The following is a 22171-nucleotide window of genomic DNA, read 5'->3' on the forward strand; positions in this document are numbered from 1 at the left end:
TCGTGTAGGCAAATAAGAATTAAGTTTAGATGAACATGTGGACTGTGGGATGGCCTTTAGTCTTGGCAGGCTGAGCCTTGTACTTCCATTCCAATTGATATTGTAATGTATTCCTTTTACAAGCAAATATAACAATAATAGGCTCCATAACATAAAAAATTTCAAACAAAATAAAAAAATAGAAAACAAAACTCATGACGTGGTCGTAGGTCATCTGCAACGGGTTATTTTTTCGTACTTTTTTTTTTTTTTTTAGTTTGCTTATGCATAATATTTTTGTCATTTGAGGGTGAAAGGGAGACACTATAACCCCAATAATATGGAATCACGTTGGAGCTCCAATTGATCCCATAAAAATTCATACAAATTCTTCCAAAATTAACCTTTTACCTCTCAATTTTTTTATTTATTTATTTATTTTTTTTAGTTTTGTTCCCCGCAAACCTAAAATTTTAGTTCCGTCTTTGGGTAGATTAGTAAGATATATTAAAAAAATTAAAGGGAAAAGTCCACATACTCCCCTCAAACTACCACCCAATTGACAATGACCCCCCCAAACTTTAAATTACGACAATGTACTCCCCAAACTACCAAAATATTGTCAATGTCTCCCTCATTGACGAAACTACCCTTAGTAAAATTTAAAAAAAAAAAAAAACCAAAATTTTTGGAAAAACCTAAAATAAAATAAAAAATCTTTTTATTAGAAAAAAAAATTAAAAAATTTCGTTTTTTTTTTTAATAAAAATTGAAAATTTTTCGTTTGTTTTTTTGTTTTTTTTTTGTTTTAAAATGTTTTCTTTTATAATTTTTAAATAAAAATTTCCGTTTTTTAAAAAAAATAAAAATTATTTTCGTTTAAAAAAAATAAATTTTTCGTTTTTTAAAACATTTTTTTTAAAAAAAAAAAATCTAAAAAAAAAAAAATTGATTTTTTTTTTTAAATAAAAAGTTCGGTTTTAAAAAAAAATCGTTTAAAAATTAAAATAATTTTTTTATAAAAAAAAATTAAAATTTTCGTTTTAATTTTTAATTTTTTTTTTTTATGAATTTTAGGGATATTTTTGTCATATTGATAAATATATAATGGGCATTTTGATCTTTTTGCTAGCTTTGGAGGGGATATTGACAATGTTTTAGTAGTTGAGGAGTACATTGTCGCAATTGAAAGTTTGGGGGGACATTGTCAATTGAGTGGTAGTTTGAAGGGAGTATGTGGACTTTACCCAAAATTAAAAGATTGGAAGACATTGCAACAATAGTGTAAATTGAAGGGAGTAAATATAATTTTCCTACATATTGATTATATGGTGCAATTAGTTGCTTTTTTTTTTGTCATAAATTTGAATTATGTGCAATTAGTTGCTTTTTTTTTAATATGTCCATACAAGGGAAGGGGGAGAGGGAGTTTAAACTAGTAATCTCTGTTTTATTAGGTATGGTCTACGGCTGATTGAGCTACTTTTTGAAACCAATTACTTGTTGATATTGCATGCAAATACAATACAGGCAGATAATGAGAAAGGACATCTCACCAAATACACGTTCACATTAGTTGTCCCGTATTGCATATAATATAAACAGCTAACTAGTCTATATCCTAGGTCCATACGATGAGATACAAGAGAGATCATAAAAATAAATAAATTAATTAAAAAAAAAAAAATCTAGTGGTGAGTATTTGTGGGAGTCCTATCTTCTTTCCAATTATTTTGCTTTTTTAATGAAATAAACTTTTATTTTTTCTTTAAATGAAATGAAATGATGTCATTTTTTTAATAGACACTTTTTTTTTGGTTTCTTTTTATTTGGGTACCACAAGAAAGAAAAAAAAGAAAAAGAAATAAATACTTGAAAGGGATGACACATATAAATTCCTAGAGTACGAATAGCCTGGACATCCTATTGGTTTAGGGTCCACAAAATCAACACTCCCAAAAAAGCAAATTTGTGCATTCAAAACCCGGGACCATATAAGTATGTTTTTGAGAGGTCAGTCATGGTAATCTCTACACAATTTAAGAACAAAGCATAAAATTCTTTTATATATATATATATATATATATATATATATGGTTCACCTAGTCAGCCTGCTGCATTCAAGCCACGTCATTTTCTTCCCCGTGCAAGCAAAAGTGGTCCTTCTCCTTCATCTACCAAGGAAACACGGTTAATAAGGTGCATGTACACATTGAGGAGATGGTCCTTATCAACTTGCCCAATTACACCCATTGAACTGCCCATTTGTCAGATGAGAAAGGTCCCCTACTATGTGACTGGCACGTGGCTACTAATATGTGTAATAACTTTGGTGGATGAAATTTGCAATACATCAATTCTTACGATCGTAGTGTCTCAAATGGTTTGAATCTAATTTTAACTATGTGTATATAAGTTTTTTGGCACCATTCCCTTTTAAACCAGTTTTCAAAGATGAGTTCTACTCAAGGTTTATAACATTTTGTATTAGAACTAGCAACTATGTCGAGGGGTTTGAGTCACGAAGGGAGCGACTTATGGACTAGATTAAAATACTGATAGGTGAGTAGAACCGCCAAAAGAGAAATGGCTACCATCGGGTCAGTCTCAATAGAGTGGGCCGCCGTGGACCTCGGCCACGGAAGTATAGTGGTATGTTACGATCCTAGTATCTCACATGACTTAAGTCTAATCTTTAACCATATGTATATAAGCTCTTGAGCACCCTTTCTTTGCAAGCCAATTTTCAAGGGTGAGTTCTACCCAAGATTTATAACATCAATTTGAGAAAGTGAAGAATAATAGTCAAAGAGAAAAGTTAGATTTTTTTTTTCTTTTCTTTTTTGTCTTACAGTTATTATTATTATTATTTTAACAATAACTAATTTAATGGTTGGTTGATACACCCACATTAACATTGTAAGATAATTACTCATACAATGCAATTTTTTATTATTACTTATGGACATAAAAATATTGATTGTCGCTTCCCCAAAAGAACTCGAACAAAAATATAACTTTTTTTAGGTGAATTGTGTTGTCGTCTAGAAAAATCTTAAAACTATTCTGGGTAAACAACACTTTTCTGTGATAACTATTCTACCGCCGAAAGGCACAATAGACAATACCTTATACGAGATTAGAGTTATTTTTATAGGTACGCTTCTTATATATTCTCAAGCCTTCTTTAAAATTGCCCCCTTTCAAGCTTACCCTACTAACTTAAGCATCAAAGTAATTTTTTTGTTGGAACACCGACAAGAATCTTCGTGCTTGATTGCAACACTTCTTCTAGGTTCTTGGGATATAGGGCTTGAGTGTGATCAATTGATTCTTCAAATTTCACTAATTCAAACGAATGGGATAAACCCAAATTTCAAAGTAGGGTTCAAGTTTCACCAAGTTTAACTTTATGGAGATAGGTAATATAAAGGTGGTAATTTGTACAAAAGTATGATTTAATTTTATCCAATTATTTTCTAATCCCTTAACTTTGAAATGTTATAAGTTTTAACTTTATCAGTTTGAGGTGTTTTTCTCTTTAATTTCATGATGAAAAACTAACGAAGGTAGTTTTCTATTCTAATAAAGGTAGTTTACTTACTCTATTTACATCATATTAAAAATTATAATGTTTTTGTTTTATATAACAAATCCAATGGTTGGTTTACAAAATATGAAGAACTAAATGATGTATATCTCAACTATAAATGCCCCAAGAAGCAATATATTTATTTTTAATCTGTTAATATATATATATATATATTTTTTTTCTGTTTTTGTTTTTTATGCTCAAAATAAAAATATTAACTTGAAAAGTAATAATAGTTTTTGTCACATCAGAACACATTAATAACGATGAAAAGACTTCCAACAAACATGTCTCTTCACCTTTAAAAAAAATTAAGAAAGTAATTGTACTACCTGTTAAATAGTTACACCACAAACAAAACTAACAACTTAACTATTTCTAAATAGTTACAATACAAAATACCTTTCAAAGGTAATTTTCTTAATGATTTTATCCACAACATGCTCAATTTTATCTTGTTGTCTAGCTATAGAAAGAAGGCAGCTTATTTATTCCCTTTATGAAAGCTACAAAATTGGACCTTTTTGCCATCTTTGTATGCGATCTAAATGGTACTCCAAAAGAGAAACATTTATCTTTCTTTAAGAGTACTATATTTTCCATTGCTATAAGAAAATTATGTGTTATTCCACTTATCCCTTAATAATTTGTTCCAGACTTTATAAACTAAAAAACCCTTAAGAGCATTAGCATCTAGTTCTTCAAACTGCTTCTACATTCGGTTTTGTTGAGTATACATGTGTCAATGAAAAATGATTAAGTTCTACATTGAAAAGATGTAAGGAGTGTAGATAGTTAATATCATATAGTTGTGCTCAAACCCATAAGCTTAGGATTTTAAGTTGCGCGGTGTCTCCCTCAGATTCTTTACCAATCAACGTCTTTCTCTTTCTTTGAATGAAAAACATTCTCTAGACTGTTTTGCCTCTTTGTTTGGTGATCTCTCCTTTCTTACCATCTTACCATCGTTGGCCTTTTTCACCTAATCGTTTTTGTCGTCACCTCTAATCGATAAGTTTCATACGTTATTCATCGTTAAAAGAACATGATTGTTGGAAAAAGAATTATATGACCTTGACCAATATGAGAGTGAAAAATAAAAGAAAAAATAAAACTAATTATCCATATTTGATGACTAATTTTGGTAACTAGAGTCCAAGGAGGATAATCAATCTCTCTCTCTCTCTCTTTAATTATGCTTAACTGAAGCATTTCCAAACAAGGCCAAGCTTTATTCAAGTCAAGCTCATCCATGACTGCTTAAATACCACTGGGATGTTGTCCCTACAACATCAATGCATAAAAAATGACATACGAAAGAATGACTCCTTAAATTATTTTGTTTGGAGTAAAAAGAGTAAAAGACCCACTCAATTATTAACATCTTCGGCACTTGTCATGCATTGGACATGGGCTTTCATGTCATGAATCATGATGTGCATGAATTTGATCCTTGGAAGGAAACACAGATTTTGCCATTCTTCTTTTGCCTTTACGAGGGATAATTTCCTCCTCTCATTGCCACCTTTTCCTTTTAATCACCCATATGTAATTGCAAGCTTTATGTATAGGAGACAAACCGTCCAAGTATTCATTGCCACATAGAAAAAGGGGCAGGTGAATTAACCACATTTTACATTCACATATGCTTAATATGTAATTTTTCACACCAATAGAAGATAACGATTTGATCTAATCTTGTTTATCACTGTTATAATATAAATTAAATTATTAAATTCATCATATTTAATAGTCATGGCACCCTCCATGAACGCACCTGTATTGAAACTCCTCAACATAATGGAGTTGTGGAATGGAAACATTGTCATCATATGTGGCCCACATAATCTCCACTGCTCATCACTTGTCCATATTTCCACCAAGGCATTGGGCCGTGAGCATTTTCACGGGTTGTATTGACAAAGTTTGGTGGGTTGGAGATCAGACGGCTCTCCAAGAAGAAAAATACAAGTTGAAGAATATGCTATGAATACCCAGCCCAATCGACTCCTTTGGGCTATATACCCACTTATCATCTAACTACCCTGAAGCTGGATTCTAATAAACTAACTGCTATATGGCGCCTATTTCAACCCAACAAAACGCAGTGTCTATTACAGAATACAACACAAAACGCATCGCTTTACAATTACAACCAAACGCAACACTTTACACATAACGCATCACTCCACTTAAGAGAATATCACTCCACTTAAGAGAATACCAGTGGACAGTTATTACCCGCTAATAACTGTAACCAGCGTGATTACTGTTCAATCACACCGGTGTGGTCAACAGCACTAATCCTCCAATTGATAATGCGACCTTTGTATTTACAGTCACATAAAACAAAACCAATTATAAATGTCTGTTGACAAATTTAATTTACATAGAAACCAACAAGGAAATGGTGTAAAGTACCCATCAGTGAAACAGCATTGATACACAAGACACGGTTCACTATAATTTACAGAACTAAATCAAACCAGGCATTGCAGACAATAAGGGTGTTATTTTATCTGCCAAACCTGCCACTCTGTGGCTCTACTTCCCCATTATTCATCAGCCTATCAAGAACCACATTAAGGTCCACTGGTTGCCCAGTCTCCGTCAATTTCCTCACTGTTGCTCTCACCAAGTCCCTCCGAAATCCCATTGCTACAACCTTGTCAACAACATCATCAGTTCTTGGTGTGCCATCTCCAGTCCCACCAGAACCTGATCCACCATCCACACTAGAGGCCATAGGTAGTGCGTGCGGTAATACCTGGGTGGTTGGTAGCCGTGAGTTGCTGCTTCCACCACTGAGAACCGAAGGAGACAGGGAGGGTTGCGACGGTTTCACTGTCGAACTGCTGTAGCGGGAAGGAGATCCGCTATAAGAATGCTCATAAAAACTTGAATGCCCAGGTGGTTGTTGTGAGTGCCTGGATGGTAACCCTGAATAAGGATTGCTGGAGGGTTGATCATACACCTGATGGGCAGAACCCAGGTAAAAATTTTGGGAGGGTGGTGGAGCAGTGGCAGGTGCACGATGGCTAGGTGGACAATGTGCTTGGGGGTTGCCAAAGCTGACAGGTGGGTGTAGGTGTGGTGGCTGCTGGGTTAACTGTGTGATTGGGGGAAGTTGAGGTGCTGGGTGATAATGATTGTGTGGTGCTGGAGATGGTTGCTGAGAGTAGTGCTGCGTTGGAGGCATGTGGTATTGCTGATGTGTAGATTCAGGCGGTGAATAGTAAGACTCAGGGTGAGGAAGAGAGGGAATTTGGTTCTGGGATAACATGGTAGGAAGCCTTATAGGTGTTGCTGAAGCTGCTGTTGATGCAGTTTGAAGAGGTACGTTTGCAGGAACATTAGAGGGCTGTGGACAAGCAACAGGAATTGGAAGAGGTTGGTGGCTTTGCTGAGGGACAGATGACAGCATCCCTTTAGCTGAATTACTCTGAACAGTGCTATTATGGTTTTTCAACATTTGAAGCTTCGCAAGCTGCAGCTGAGCGTCTGCAATCTCTTGCTTATCCCTTAAATCTTGAATACCACCATGGACCTGTAACAAATTATTCACAAAGAGCATGTAAAGCAGCTCAATTTCCCTGCTGTATTTGACAAGCCTTAAGTAATTACCAGCTAACCCTGATTAGGACCATATTTTGCAAGAGACTTACATGTAGTCATGTACAAGAGAGTTGTCATTTATGGCAGGAGAAATAGACACAAACTCCAAAGTTTACACTTTCAAACGCTTATTCCAAGAAAATTACTATTAATTTTTGGATGAATACAATTAAATTTTGGATCCGAAAGGTGAGTTTCACTGCAACGCCTAGAGTAAGCATTTGAGAGTGTAATTTTTTTGTGCAACATTTATCTTATATCTGACATATCTACAGTTTGTGTCATTTAACATTGAAACAAGTACTGTAAGTGTGCAGGCCTTATAGATAGGCATATGCTAAGTGCTAGGTGAATCTGAGCTGTAGTAGCAATGGATAATTCTACCATAATCCTACTGGGTGTTGATTGTGTGCCCCTTTTTGGTTAGGAAATTCTTCAAATTTAGAAAGGAGTTGATTTTAACTACCTCTCTCAGAACAATTTCCAGCTCTCTCAGCTTCCCATCAGACCTGCCGTGGTTGAATTCAACCGAGTCCTTCAAATCATCGATGGAACACTCCAGCCTGCGCGTCCTGGTCTCCAGCTGCGAGAGCCGCGCGCTCAGACCCTCCACGGCGTGCACCAGAATCTCGCCGAGCTCGTTCATCTTCCTATCTATCAGTGCCACAACATGAGAATCAACAGCTTCCGCAGAATCAACGCTCTTGGCGAAAAAGACGGGTCGTATAGGGTGGAATCGAAATACCGGAGAGAGGTCGTCGTCGTTCTCATCGTCGTCTTGAAGATTTGAGAACAGAGGCGAAGAATTTTCGGATCGGGATCCAGAGAGTTCCATAATCTGCTTGTCCGTGAACTCGGACGTCCTCATTCTTTTTGTGTTTTTCTTTTTACATTTTCCCTCTAATTTTCCGACACGCCAAACGGAGGGTTACACAGGAACAGTAATTAATGAGTAAGTAATCGGAAAATCGGTTTATCCTTCTCACCCGCAAGTCAACAACCGAAGAGTTGTAATTGATACACATTTACACGTGTTGCCCCCGAGGCATTAGTAGCATGGCAATTCTATCAAAAAGAGATTTTATAAATTACAAATTTACTGTCAAATAACAAAGTAAAAAGAAAATATAAAAATATATTGTTCGGGGCAGAGCCACGGTAGTCTTTGGGGGTGTCACCGCAACACCAACTACTACGGGTAGCTAAATCACTCCATTTCTATGAGGTGATTAAATAAATTTGAGATTTAAGTCAATAATTTGGAATAATTTTACTCACCCCTTGATGTTTGGGCACTTTCGCAATTGTATACAACTATACTCTATAAATTTTAAAAGTATTGATATTAGGTCGTCATGTTTTAAAATTTTGCAATAACATTCTTAACCTTAAGGTTTAAGGTTATATCAGATGGTTTATGGTTATACCTATTAACTCTTAAATAGCCTATACATGCCAATTGTAGCTTTGTTGAGACAAGAAGACACATCATTACATTTGAAGTTACGAACAAAATAAGTGAGTTTGTTCCATATTCTCCGGTGTTGAAATATAGGAAAAAGTTTATTTATTATTTTAGATTTTTTGTTGCTTTTATAATCATACTCTTAAACTTTAAAAAATGTTAATTTAATGTTACCATCTTTCATAAGTTTGTAATGTCAACCATCCCGTCAAAATTCAGCGTTAAATCAAACGGTTGATGAATAAAATCCCCAAAATACTCTCAAGATATTTATAAAATCACAAAAAAACCTTGAATTTAAACGGGAGTATATTTTGGAGATTTCACTTTCTCTGTTAGAATTTAACGCTAAATTTGAACGGAAAGGTCGACATTGCAAATTTTTGAAAGATAGTAACCCTAAATTAAAAATTTTTAAAGTTAAGACTAAATTGCAAAAATGATGACAGATCATAGGCGACAAGTAGAATTTTTCCTGAAATATATGACCTGATTTGATTGTATTTAAATCTAATTTGATATTATTTTCACTTACCATTTTATATTCTCTCCACCCACTACAATATTCTACAAATAAACATCATTTGTATTGTAATCAATTATCAAGATCTTTTGGACTTTTCCTTGGTGGTAAAGGTAGGTGTCTACCTTAATCGAATTTAATACAAATCTAATTTGATATCATCTCCACCTACGTATAAGAATTTGCAAATAACTAAATGGTAGTATAAATTGAAGGGGTAATACCATTTTCACAAGTTCTTGTTTACAAGGCCTTCGAAGATCAACACAAGCCCTTGCTTTTTCTAGATAAAAGAGAGTTAAAAAGGAAGAATAAGCACAATTAAAGTTAGCTTCAAATTACACCTCCATTGTTGAACTCAGAAAGAGTACTCAACTATGGATAAATTTGAGGAATTTGGCCAGGGAACTTGCACCACAACCATCTGATCATTATAACTAAATTCAACACCCACTCCATCAATCTTGCAACTCATAGGTTTCTCCGATGCAAACACTCTCATTTCTCCACTCCCCTTCACTCCAATCCTCACCAAATTCTCATCATCATCAAACTCAAGTGACTGGATTGCGCCACCGGAGTTTAGCATCTTTACGAGCCCAATCGGAGCAACTTGGACTAGTTTGTTCGACAGGGTTGTCACCGGAGAAACAGTGAGAAGCTCATAAGTAAATGGCTCAAGTGAAATCTCCATTTTCTCCGATGACTTCAAGAGCTTTAGTTTCTCTTCCTTGAACATATATATAGCAAATATATTCACCCCTTTTGTGGGAATTGGGTGCTTCCCATTGTTCCACTCGATATCTTTAGGACTTGCAGAGCAGGCCAGACAGTGTGAACATTCTGAGGCACTCTTGTTTCGCCTGGTTTGGGGGCACCACCCTCCTCCTTGACAGTTGAAGGTCCCTACAACTCCGGTGTACTGTAGCACATCAAATGACAAACATTAAACTATAAGAACAAAAGGAGAAAACAAAAAATTAAATGCTTCTAAGGTGTGTTATTAAATCGATTTTTTGAAGAAATTATTTTTCCCGAATTGAAATGCATTAGGTTACACAATTAATTTAACAATCATTAACCGCTAACCATCATATATTAATAGATATTCCTTATCACTCTGAGCTAAGTGCGTCATCAAAGTGCCATTAACGCCCTACAGTTCACTGTTATTCAAATGCCCGCGTGCACATAAGTAGTTTGAACTAAGATCCCCAACAATTTTGAAGAAATTATAGATTCTCAAATTACATCATTTAGGTTGTTTTTAGGCATAGAAACGTTTGAAAAATTCAACCTATTAAGAATGTGGCATGTTACATTTGAGAATTAAGAATATTTTCATTAGATTCTTGCTCTTTATGTTTGTAAAACAACTTTAAGCCAAAACTATATTTTGGTTATATGAAGAAGAAACGTCTTTGCAAAAGTAAAGAACAAGTCTTTTGAGAGGAGAATTATTTATGGTTATCTTGATAAGGTGTCATATTTTTAATATGTGACATTTTTCGAGCGTTTCAATGCCTAAAAATTATAGAGGATCTTAATCCCACAAGTGCATACACCTAAGCATTGCTTGTTTTAAAGTAATAGCTTTGTGTGTTGAATCTTATATATGCCGGCTTAACTTTCTTTTTGTTGCACATGAGACTCTTCTTTCAAGAAATTTTAAATCTTTCCACTTAAAACATTCAGCATTAATCCACAAATTGGTGTATATACATATTAATTTTTCAAAATTCTTTAACAAAAACTAATTAAGTTGACTAGATAAGAAGCTGTACAATATCCATCATGTACACTAGGATATATGTTTTTGGGCAAAATTTTGACAGAATTTCTAGGACTTGGAAACAGATGTCTTACCTTGTTAAGGTTCCAAATCTTGAGCAGTGTTTTCCCATCATGTAATGGGTCTTCAAACAGGCAATCTCTAGCAGGAAGTGCATAGTATTGGCATCTCAAAACAGACCCATCTGGCAACACAAGGCTCTTGAGCAACTCAAAGTTGTGTTTTCCAACAGAGTCGCTTACATAAATTGGTCCCCCAGAAATAGCCCGAGATGCTGCATGGAACTCAGCACAAGGATGAGTGGATTGGAACATGTCCCAATCTGGATGTATAAAATTCCCCATCCACAAGCTGTTGTAGGCACAATGCACCATGTGACATCCTTGTAGCCAAAATGTCCCATTTGGATCCCCCGACGGGTCCGTGCACCAAAAGTCGTCACCTGTATAAATTTCAGGAAAAAGCTTTAACAAAACTTAACGTATAAATTCTCTCAGTTTGAGTATTTTGTAAACTTCTTAACGTAATCTTAAACGGGCTCTTAGAGATGTACCGACGCGTCCTAATGCTATGGCCTCGGTTCCGAGGAACATGAAGTCATTGCAGTGCTCCATGCTAGCAATGACACCATTTCCTTTGAAGTGTTTTCTGATTGAAGCAGTGAGGGCCTTGTAATAAGCTTTGGCCAGCTCAACTCGACCTCCAAATTCCTCTGATAGCATCTCAAGTAACTGCAAACGCCAAATATGAACATTAAAATCTCTCAATGCAGCTGGAACTTCATTTGTTTTTCAGTCGAGCAAAGCAAGAGTTCATCAACTCCATTGGCCCATCCACAATGGTTTAATAATGCCAGATTGGCCCAACTGGTATCTGGCAGCTTACCAAAAGCCCAGCACTGAAAACACATCAATTTAATCGTTCAAAATTAAAATATAAGGGAGAGAGAATTGAAATCACACCGTTCGTTTGCTAAAATTTCAGTTTTTGTCTTTTGGTTTATATTTTTCAAAACAAAAACATTAGGAAAATTTTTATTACGAAAATGCTAAGTACTTTTCTGCTGTTTTATTAGTGTCCTTTTGGTCTTAGGTGAATAGTATTTTCTAAAAAAAATATATAAAATAATCTATATTTCTCTTACATGATTTTTAGAAAATAATATCCCCTATGACTACGAGGACACTAAGAGAAACACCATGAGAGCACCTAACAGTCCCAAAATTTTAAACTTTTAAAAGTGTCAATTTAGTGTATTCATCTTTCAATTTTTATTTAATTCACTCATCTGTTAGGATTTTCTATTAAATTCAGTCAAAATTTTCAAAATATCCATTTATTTTTTCTTAACAAAATACTAGTTTTTTTTTTTTCAAATATTTAGGCTTGGATATTTTTGCATCTTCCATTAAATCCTGACGAGGACCTAAATCCTTGAATTTTTTTTTTTTCCCTAAAAAAAAGAGAACTAATTTGGGAACTTTAACACCCTTCCCTTAGAATTTAACGAAAAATTTTAACAGATGATTGAAATTAATAATAATAAAAAAAAAAAGCCGCTAAACTGACACTTTTTAAAATTAAGGATATAATTACAAAAACAATAAAAACAAAAGTGATAAATGAAGTTTTCCAAAACATTAATATACAATCCAAACATAAAACTCTTAAAAAAAAAAAAAAACCAAACATACAAACAATTTTTTTTATTATGCAACTTCATAACACCTTTTCAAAAGAAAAAAAATAAAGAATATGTCCAAAAGAATTAACAAATAAATATGTGGTTTCACATGATAGACTTTTTTTTTTTTTTTTTTTTTTTTTGTGTGCAACATGAATGAATCAATGAAAGATGGGCTGTAATTTGTTTAATTTTATGCTAAATGATACCGACATGATGATAATGATAAGACTCACCTGTGGATACCGGCAGACGACACGTGCCAAGACAAGGAGATGACAAAAGACATCTGGATGAGACAAGTGGCTTTACCTCCTGCAATTGCAATATTACCATCGCAATTGTACATAGTTGGCTTGTCCTCTTCGATTCAAATAATTGGTAATAACGACAACTTTTTTTTTTTTTATACCAGCTCGAAGAGTAACGTAGAAGAAGGAGGGTTAGACTTTTTTTTTTTTTTTTTTCCGTGATTTTTAAAATTTAATAATAATATTTGTGCATTAATATATTGTTTTCTATATTTTTTCAGAAGAAGAAGTGGGGTTTCGAGAACTTACGTGTATTACGTCAACCTTGACGCCGTCGATCCCCGCCGATGCAAGATGCGAGTGAAGCCCCTCGTACATCTTGTGGGCCAGCTCCGGCGGGACTAACCCCACCCCATTGTTAACGATCTTGTCGACGGCGAGATCTTCCATTGTCATCAGCAATCCCTCTGACAGCTTAGGAGTAATCACCCTCGACTCCGGCATTCCAGGGACATTGGGTCTAATCCCACCCCAATACCCGCAAAGTGCATGCCAAACGTACACGTGATCTACGGTCCTAAATTCATCCTTAAGGTCCCTGACAAAGGCACCTAGCCCTTCATGACTTCGATAGTCCCTGAATTTGTAATTTTCCTCGAACTTTATGAGCCTACATGGCATTTGCTCACCAGCAGCCGTCCGATTCATGCCCTCTTGAGAAATGGGGTCGTCATCGTGAGAAATGGACTGCCACCCGTCATCAATCAGGACCATTCCTGGAGGACACCCACCCTCCACAAGCCCCTTCACACCTTCCCAAACCCCCTGCGGGTGCACCTTAAGATAGAATGCATCCCACGTACACCAACCGAATTTGTCGACTATAGCTGGCGGGTTTTTCTCTTCAAGAAGCCTGAAGGTTCCCAGGTGGGCCCTCATCACCTTCATGGCCTCCTTGACGAGAATATAAGGGTCGTCACCGACATGCATGTAAACGCAGCTCCTGAAGCTGGACCCACAGACACGTGTGGACCCACTCTCCACGCACACGTGGAGATTGTCGTCGTCGTCAGCAACCCCAGGCTGGAGAGAAGCTCTGAATGGTCCTTCGAGGAGGGGAAGCAAGAGAACGTACGGACGCCCCGGCCCGGCGTCGTTTTTGTCCAAGATCATCATCTGGGTCTCATGCTCAACGTCTCTTCCGCTGCTTCCAACCCAGTGGGTGGTCCACCAGACCTTGAACCGAAATATGCTCATGAACCTTATTCCCCTCAGCTTGCCGATTGGAATCACGTGCCGGCTCGACGGGTCGTCGGCGTCGAACCCCACAAAGCAGCCGACCAAGTTCTTGGTCTTGTCTGAAGAGATAAAGGGTGATGGCGTGGCTATGATGTTCACGGGGACGTCAGTGAGAAACGGATGGCCGTTGGCAAGAAAGTTTGATCCCTCCAACGTTATTGACAATGGTACTATACTGTCGTCAGGGAGCCCCATTACGTCAGGGGCATTTTTGCTTAAGCTTGGAGCCATTGGGAGAACTTGGGAAGGAAGAGTGAGAGAGGGGGGGTTGGTAATTTGGCTAGTTGGGTTAGTGCTAAGAGCAAGCACATAGGTGGCGTTTATATAGAGTTTGAGAAATATATTGTGGAATGTAGAAGAGTGTAATGTTGGAGGAAAACTTGGTCGTGAGTTGCTCAAGTATGGGAACAAAATATTATACAAGTGGGGGAGTAAATTTTGCTGTCGTGGGTCATTCTAGTGACTAACTGACAATAATCTATGGGTTATAAGGGTCATTTGGGTGGCTGTACGTTTTCAGACAACTTGGACATATGAAAATGAAAATCAATTTTTAAATATTTGAAAAAAAAAAAAAAAAAATTATAGACTATCACATCATTCTAATTATATAAAAATTATATAGTGTAATTTTCTGAATAGCAAAAAAATTATCGTTTAAGAGTGTTTTAAAAAAGTTGTAGAAACCTGTAGTTTGAAATTGCGGCCAAAGAGTATGTTTTTAAAAACTATACTGTAATTTTAAAAGATAAACATTTATCAAAAAATTTAAAAACAGTAGTTAATTTTAATAATTGTATTTTCAATTGCACGTTTTTATAGTGGCGCTTTGAGAAAAGCAAATTCAAACTGACTATAGATGGGGTTACTCATATATATCGAGTGCATGTAAGGGGGGCAATATTGTGAGGCTTTGCCTTCATATTGTCTACAACTATTCCTCTTTAGGGTTGTACTTACAAAGGCTAAAGGAGTTTGGCTGTTGAATTCAGAGGGCAATTGAGGATGGATGTACAAGTAGCAAGCTATTGAATCAAAGAATATGTATGGAGAATAAGTCGAAGATGTGACAGCCTCACAGGGAGGAAGAATGTATGGAGAATAAGCTCAATGGGGACCAACTTTCTCCAAGTGGAGTCAATTGGAAGTTACTTCAAAGGGGTCTAGCATCTACGTTCTCTGAGAGGGCATTGGAAAATCTTTTTCTCACAGGGAGGAAGATTATGGGGACCCATTTTTCTCAAAGTGGGGTCAATTGGAAGCTACCCCATGGGGTCTACCATGTACTTTGAGAGGACACTGCCAAATCTTCTTCTTTATTCTGATATCTCCAGAGTTCGTTGCTTTTCTAGATGCTTCTTGGGCTTTTCTCACCACGATCAACCTGTTGTTTCGGCCAAGACTCGCGGCGCTTTACTTGTAATTATGCTTCTTTCTTCATGGGTTTTCTCCAATTAATATATCTTCCCACTTTAATTGAGTAGTTTGAGGACTCTATCCATCAAACAGGCAATATCTACATCTCTTGTGTCACTCACTCCTGTTTAATGAATGAAAACTTTTAAATCAGCAATCAACGAACAACAGTGGTTTGTGTTCTCTAGATAGCCAACATCTATTATCTTTTTGGTGTTTTTTTTTTTTTTTTTTTTTTTCTCTTTTATTTAATTAGTGGCATGGATTGCATTCAATAACTACAGAAAAAAGTAGACAGTATATATGATATGATATGCATGACGGTGAGTTTTCTTTTTGTGTAGGGACGTCATTGAATTCGAAGGCGACCGCTAGAAACTTCCAAGGAGCTGGGGACAAATAAATTGACATTCCAACTGAAGATTATGGTCCTACTCGAATCCGGATCAATCTCGACCATTCATAGACCCAATTGACGAATCTACCCTTGCATGTCCATATATAAGATACTTTGGGTATAATATATATATATAAGCCAATATTTCTCTCGTGTTCAAATATATGTACCTTATCTACCATTAGATTCAGATGCATCGATTACGTCTATAACATCATTGCCAGTGCCAAATGGTCCAGGATTTTGATCCCGGAGAGGGGCCAATTTCTTATAACACGACAGGAGTGGATCAATTTATTATGGGTGCAAATTAGAAGTTTTTAAAAGTCACATCAATTTTAAGAAGGCACAATAATGACGTAAGATGTCCTTTAAGGATGGTATGAATATGTTATGAAATGAATATGAATATATTATGAACCTATGTCTAACGGGATAAATTAAGTTCTTAGAAGAAACTTAGGCCTTATAACCTAAAGTGTTGATTTTTATTGAACAATTCTCTATCAAACTTTATTCTAAGCTACTCTTGAATAGAGATTACAAGACTACGTAGACTAGGACTCTTGCTTGCACCGAAAGAAAGACTAGTATGGAAAGAAGACTAACATAGACCTATGAACCTTAAAAGGATGTTTTTCTCTCTTTTCAAAGGGCACCTCCCATGTGAGAGCCTATCATCCATAAGAGATTATATATTGAGCATTTTTAAGGGTCACTTGTGACAATACTCTCCATTCTTACAAACAGGCCGGGCTATAGAAAGCCCAGATCCGGCCCAATTCAACATCATAGTTAAGAAGTTTAGGGCCTAACCCAATCGTACATACATCTCTTTGGACTTTTAGCCCAATAGAAATTTTGGTCTTTGTGGCAAAGCCTCAGCCCGCCCACTGGCTCGCTTCCATTACAGGGAAGAACTTCGACCATGGCTGTGGCTTCGTCTAATACTAATATTGAGTTTTGCGTATCTGAGACTCAAACAGAGAGAAACAGGGCAAAACGAATGGTGGGTACAACTGAAGCAGATAATTGCTCATTTGTATGGGACGAGAATTCTCAGCTCTACTTCCATGCCAGGTTTTCTTTAATACTACATGTTTTGTTTCTCTAAATTTGGATTTTCTATTTGTCATAAGCTCCCAAACTATAATTCAGGCTTCTTCGTTGGTTAAACCAAAATTTTCTCACTTTTATGCATCCCTAAGTCTATTGGCTCACAAGAACGGATGGTTAAAACCTAAGCACGTAGCCTAAGTTTTGGATGAAGGTGATGCCTAACATGTTATGGCAATAACTTGTTTTTGGGTTTCGATTTGATGCAGTAGTGGGTTTTACCATGACCCAGTTGCCGGATGGTACTATAGTAGTAGAGATGGCCTTTACTACAAATTTGAGAAAGGAAATTATATGCTTCTGGAGTCTGACAAGGTACCAGCTTTCCCCTTATCTGGTTGTTTTTCACGGAGGATTATGTTATATAAGTATAATATTCTTGTTGCTCATTATCTTTGTTTGTTTCAGAGTGATGAAGGGGAAGTTAATCAGAGCAAGGAAACTGGTAATGATAATCCCCTTCAGGATGATGAAGCTGAGGCTTCCCAGTGTATGGAAAATGCTCCTGACGGGCAAGCGCTAGGTGAGCCGAGTATGCATGCCAGCTGTTATATTGAAGTTTGTATATTATGTTGGTTCCATTCCAAAGAAATGAAAGAATGATGATTTATCAGTATATGACCTGACAAGACCATAATGGTTCTACCTAGGGTTTGTGGTTGGACCTGTATTAAATATCAACTGGGTGAATTTGCCATAGCCATCCATTTAATACCATCTTGACAACAGAAACTATGTTGATGTTGTAAATGTCATGGGTTTGCTTTAGTCCTGTGTGGGCCAGATCAGTTTATGTTCCTTGTCGCTAGTGTTTGATGAGTCTGGATTGAAATCTCTTCACCATGCTACTACCTCTCTATATTGCACTTTGATTTTTATTAACACTTCACGGCAGTAATTAGTGCCATACTGTCTTTATATGCTTCTGTATGATGTGCTCAATTTTTTGTATACTAAATATATATAATCAAATACTTTTTCTACATAGAGAGTGGTCATTTTTTTTTTTGATGTCGGGGAATCTCTCCAAGGCAGGGCCCTTTGGACCCAATCCTGTAGAGTAAACTCCGGTCCCGTGCACCACACCCTTGGAAGTTTCCCTACACAAAACTGGTTAAATCGCTGATTTTTCACCAGGGGGTGTGGCCCCAAGGGATTGTTTGCACCCATGAGGTGTTGAACCTTGAACCTTGAACCTTGAAAAGAGCAAACCCTCAAGACCAAGGCCTTCACCACTTGGGCCAACCCCTTGGGGTTTACATAGAGAGTGGTCATTATCATCGATATCATTGCTAAATATAACAAGTTGCATAGCAATTATACATTCATGGTCTAAACACTATGGCTATTTTCAACGATCAACCCCACAGCCTATGCCGTTGTTATGCCACCTAAATCAATACCTTCACTACAATCTGCACATACATTTGGTGTCATGTCCTGTCTTAATTTAACGGATAGAAAGAGACTAATAAACTGTACTTCATTGCAGTTTAATGAAAGTAGTATTGATTTTTTAGAGGTTCACAAATAAAGTATTCTCCTTCAATGCAATGAATTTGATCAATTAATTGACGCTTTTACTACCAGGCGCCACAGATTGCTCCAGTGGTCATTCACCTGATAATCCACCTCCATCGGAATGGTATGCTACTTTAGGCATCTCATTTCCTCATTTTCATCAGTGTATCACTTCATGACCTCTTTTTTTAACAATAGTTATTTACTGTTTCTAGGTTAGAAGATACGCTTATTGAACTTTATTTGTCTGGTTATTCCAAGCCAGTAGTCACTGCTGCAGATGATGTGATGATACCCTTGGAAACGAATGATGTGGATAACTTCCAGTTGTCAGCCAAAGGTTAGTCACAAATTCTCCTCTATTTGATAAAGACTACTATAACTGGAACAGGACCTAAATGAGTTTGTTTAGTGGAATCGCAGGGAGTAGCGATACTTATGAACGTGAAGGAGAATGGCTTCTGGAGGACCATTACGGTGTAACTAATTCTGGCGGAAGCTTCCCTGATGATGGTATGGCCACCATAATGCCGCTAACAATCAAGTTCTTGATATCCATTTTTTTGTTACAATCATAGCGTTGGGTATTGTTCCCTCTCTTCAGTGGCTTGTTTATCCAAAGATTAATACCATTCGCATGTATACATGAAGACTCACCTGTGTTATCCTAGCAAGTATCAGCCAATTGTCTCTCTAGAAAGCCAATAACCTAACATTTGCATTGTTAGAACAATTTCCGGGATTATTCCCAACATGCATGAACATGAAAACCATTGGAATCCTAATAATACCTTTTCTAAAAGTTCTCAGTTGTCTGTTAAACCAGTCCTAAGTTGTCACAATTTTTTGGCCAAGAACCTTTATTATTTGGAGTTGGTGATCCACAATAAGCACACATATGGATTGACACTAGCATTTTTCCCACAGGTGTTTCATGGGATGAAGAAAACTGGCGAGCACAGTACGGTCAAGTCATTCAATCTGGGGAAGAGCCAATGCCAGAGTTCCCAATTGTTGATTTATGGGACTGGGCATTGGTTACAGGGTCCAGAAAGGATGGAAAAGGTGACACGGTGAGGCTGGTTGGGAGATTGGTGAGGAAGTCTGTTAAGCTTCATCCATCTATGCCTTCTGGTGGTGGTCTTCTAAAAACTGCTCCAATATGTGAAGTACATCTTGATCTGGTACGAGTCACATCAGGTTTGCATTTGCCTCTTTCATTCAACAACATATGCAGTCCTTCTGCATAATATGCCATGTCATTCTCTATCGGCTTGTATTCGTTTGATTGCTAAGAAGGATTGGATATTTTGGAGGTTGTTGAAAACAGTTGTGTGCGTGTGTGTGATTTTGAGCTTATATGTATGGCTGAATGAAATTTCCTCTCAGGTCAAGTGTACAAGTTGCGGACTCCTAATGTGGGATACTTAGCTTCATTGTCAACTTATGATTCTTCCAACCCAACAAAAGATTGGGGATTCCCTGAATTATCAGTTGATAGGCATTCTCTTCCTCTCTCTAAATCCAGTGGAAAGCATGTATCAAAAACTGCATCTGGAGTAACCGTCAGCAAGGATTTGTCTATGTTGCCAGATAATCTTTCTGCATCTGAGAAGGTAACTTGTTTATTTTAGAAGCTTGGATTTGCATTGATGTGCTGAAACAGTGCCAAATCCTGTTCTAGTCAATTGACAGAGGTATATCAATAGTGTAGGAAGGTGGTTTTGAGGTTTGATAAAGGAATGGCCTTGCTGAGAGTAATTTGATGCTATCAGTGATGCCTTAATGCTTTTATCCGATGCTTGGCATTGTATTTATGCAAGTTTTAGGTGTGCATCAGGGAGGTACCAAACCTACACTAACTAGAAGAACAATTAGAAGTTTGGGGAGTTGGCATATTCGTTTTATAAACTGCCAGCATTACCGGCTGAATGAATAGTGCACCACTAACGCTATCATGATTTTGAGTCATCATAAGTTGATTTTGGACTCAGCAATTTTCTATTTATCGGAAATGTTCTGTATGTTGTAACCCATCTACAGATGTATACTGTATATGATCTTCTTCTGGATTGTATGCATCTTTTTTCACAATCTGCTTTGTTTAACTCATAATCTGTCTCCTGTTGCAATTCCAGAGTAGAAACCATGTGTATAGGGACAGAGCTGCCGAGAGACGGACATTACATGGCGGTTTTGGAGTGGGTCCTGGACAAAAGAATTCAATAGTCGGTGAAAATGATCTTCCATCATCACCAGCTTCTTCAGGTAGAGAAGAAGCAGCAGCTGAGGCCTTGAATATGTCATTTGGAGCTGATAGTTACGCCAGAAAACTTTTAGAAAGCATGGGCTGGAAGGAGGTAAATTCTAATCGCACTCCAGGTCTTTCAGAATATCTGTTTAGAAGAGAACTGTAACAAGAGATGCAGTTAGCTGGTTATATCATTTGTTCTAGACCAATAGGTTCACTTGGCTCACATTAATGGCTGTGTTACATGACACGGGCTTTTCAAAAACTTTTTAAGGCCTCGTTATTTCTTGAAAAGTTTAAAGTATTAACAAACAACTTCAAATGCCAAACATTCACAGAACACTCAAAACAATTTTCGCCTTTATGCAACATTAAAAAAAGTTTTCAACCGAAAAGCAAAAAGTACCCTCTAAAAAGTGTTGTCAAACGAACTATAAATCTTCGCAAAAATTCCTATGAAAGACTGGGTTTTTATTTTTATTTTTTATTAATGATTAGGGCATTGGAGTTTGGGCTTATTATAACTGAAGTCTGAGGATAAGACGAGTTGGATGGGTCACGGATGGAAATGTTCCAATTTGACAGCTTATTTGAACTATGGGGTGTGCTTTTGTAAACTCGCTTCTTTTATTGAGCTTTGCCTTTGCCTAATGCGTGCAGGGGGAGGGCCTCGGCAACACCACAAAGGGATTGGTTGAACCAATACAAGCAGTTGGAAACATTGGTAATGCTGGGTTGGGTTGGCCTCGGGGAATAGCAAAGCACCACCGAGATATATGACTTTTATGTACATAGTTTTCTTCCAAATTAGGTTGGAGAAATTTTTTATAATCCAGTCTATCAAATTAAGCTTGTTTAACATACATTTTTAATAAAGTAAGTGATTCTCAATTATCAAATTCAAAATCCAAAAGGAACAACCTAATACACATTTACTTGCGTAACGAGATTTCTCGTAGTGGAATTAATTGAACTTTAGAGTGTCTTTAGTTTGGTTGCACTAGCATAATTCCAGAATAGACTGTCGCACAGTTTCGCCCTTGTTGTAAACATGTTCTTGAAACATTAGTGTTAGCATTAAGGCTTCAATTGAGTTTAGATTTTAAGGCCTAATGTTTTGGAACGTGTTACTGCCTGCAATGGACAATTCTTATATGTGAATCATACAAAAGATCCAATTTGAAGTGACTTAAGCCTTCACATGTTGGATGAATTTTGGGGGTAAAAATTACAAGCGATATTATTAACCCATTGGATGAAAAAAATAAAT

General features: G+C 36.7%; 3 protein-coding genes across 3 annotated transcripts; 1 reads left to right on the plus strand and 2 right to left on the minus strand.

The window, feature by feature from the left end:
• Positions 1-5872: 5872 nt before the first annotated feature.
• Positions 5873-8169, minus strand: LOC132176457 (uncharacterized). The gene is made up of 2 exons (XM_059588670.2): positions 7653-8169; positions 5873-7118 (listed from the first exon to the last, which is right to left on the minus strand). The coding sequence occupies exons 1-2, from the start codon at positions 8052-8054 to the stop codon at positions 6087-6089; spliced, it is 1434 nt and encodes a 477-aa protein (XP_059444653.1). The 5' UTR covers positions 8055-8169; the 3' UTR covers positions 5873-6086.
• Positions 8170-9355: 1186 nt separating this feature from the next.
• On the minus strand, positions 9356-14550 carry LOC132176550 (galactinol--sucrose galactosyltransferase). The gene is made up of 4 exons (XM_059588790.2): positions 13211-14550; positions 11520-11697; positions 11041-11408; positions 9356-10096 (listed from the first exon to the last, which is right to left on the minus strand). Exons 1-4 carry the CDS (start codon positions 14429-14431, stop codon positions 9533-9535), a joined length of 2331 nt encoding a protein of 776 aa, XP_059444773.2. The 5' UTR covers positions 14432-14550; the 3' UTR covers positions 9356-9532.
• A 2366-nt stretch (positions 14551-16916) lies between these two features.
• On the plus strand, positions 16917-21760 carry LOC132175221 (D111/G-patch domain-containing protein). Its single transcript, XM_059587091.2, has 10 exons — positions 16917-17093; positions 17339-17444; positions 17538-17652; positions 18720-18774; positions 18866-18990; positions 19074-19163; positions 19578-19850; positions 20040-20266; positions 20789-21010; positions 21562-21760. The coding sequence occupies exons 1-10, from the start codon at positions 16942-16944 to the stop codon at positions 21679-21681; spliced, it is 1485 nt and encodes a 494-aa protein (XP_059443074.2). The 5' UTR covers positions 16917-16941; the 3' UTR covers positions 21682-21760.
• The last annotated feature ends 411 nt before the right edge of the window (positions 21761-22171 follow it).

Source organism: Corylus avellana, chromosome 3 (assembly GCF_965113065.1).
Source record: "Corylus avellana chromosome 3, dhCorAvel1.hap1.2, whole genome shotgun sequence".
NCBI classification, from domain to species: Eukaryota; Viridiplantae; Streptophyta; class Magnoliopsida; order Fagales; family Betulaceae; genus Corylus; species Corylus avellana.

What these genes read in the sequence shown, in the direction of transcription:
- LOC132176457 (XM_059588670.2), bottom strand. Translation starts at nt 8,054, where the DNA reads ATGAGGACGTCCGAGTTCACGGACAAGCAGATTATGGAACTCTCTGGA. An exon ending in TGGAAATTGTTCTGAGAGAG is followed by an intron (nt 7,119 to 7,652) that starts GTAGTTAAAATC and finishes AATTTGTTACAG; the next exon opens with GTCCATGGTGGTATTCAAGA.
- LOC132176550 (XM_059588790.2), bottom strand. Translation starts at nt 14,431, where the DNA reads ATGGCTCCAAGCTTAAGCAAAAATGCCCCTGACGTAATGGGGCTCCCT. An exon ending in TCAAGGTTGACGTAATACAC is followed by an intron (nt 11,698 to 13,210) that starts GTAAGTTCTCGA and finishes TGGCGTTTGCAG; the next exon opens with TTACTTGAGATGCTATCAGA. An exon ending in AGATTTGGAACCTTAACAAG is followed by an intron (nt 10,097 to 11,040) that starts GTAAGACATCTG and finishes GATGTGCTACAG; the next exon opens with TACACCGGAGTTGTAGGGAC.
- LOC132175221 (XM_059587091.2), top strand. Translation starts at nt 16,942, where the DNA reads ATGGCTGTGGCTTCGTCTAATACTAATATTGAGTTTTGCGTATCTGAG. An exon ending in AATCCACCTCCATCGGAATG is followed by an intron (nt 18,775 to 18,865) that starts GTATGCTACTTT and finishes TACTGTTTCTAG; the next exon opens with GTTAGAAGATACGCTTATTG. An exon ending in CGGAAGCTTCCCTGATGATG is followed by an intron (nt 19,164 to 19,577) that starts GTATGGCCACCA and finishes TTTTTCCCACAG; the next exon opens with GTGTTTCATGGGATGAAGAA.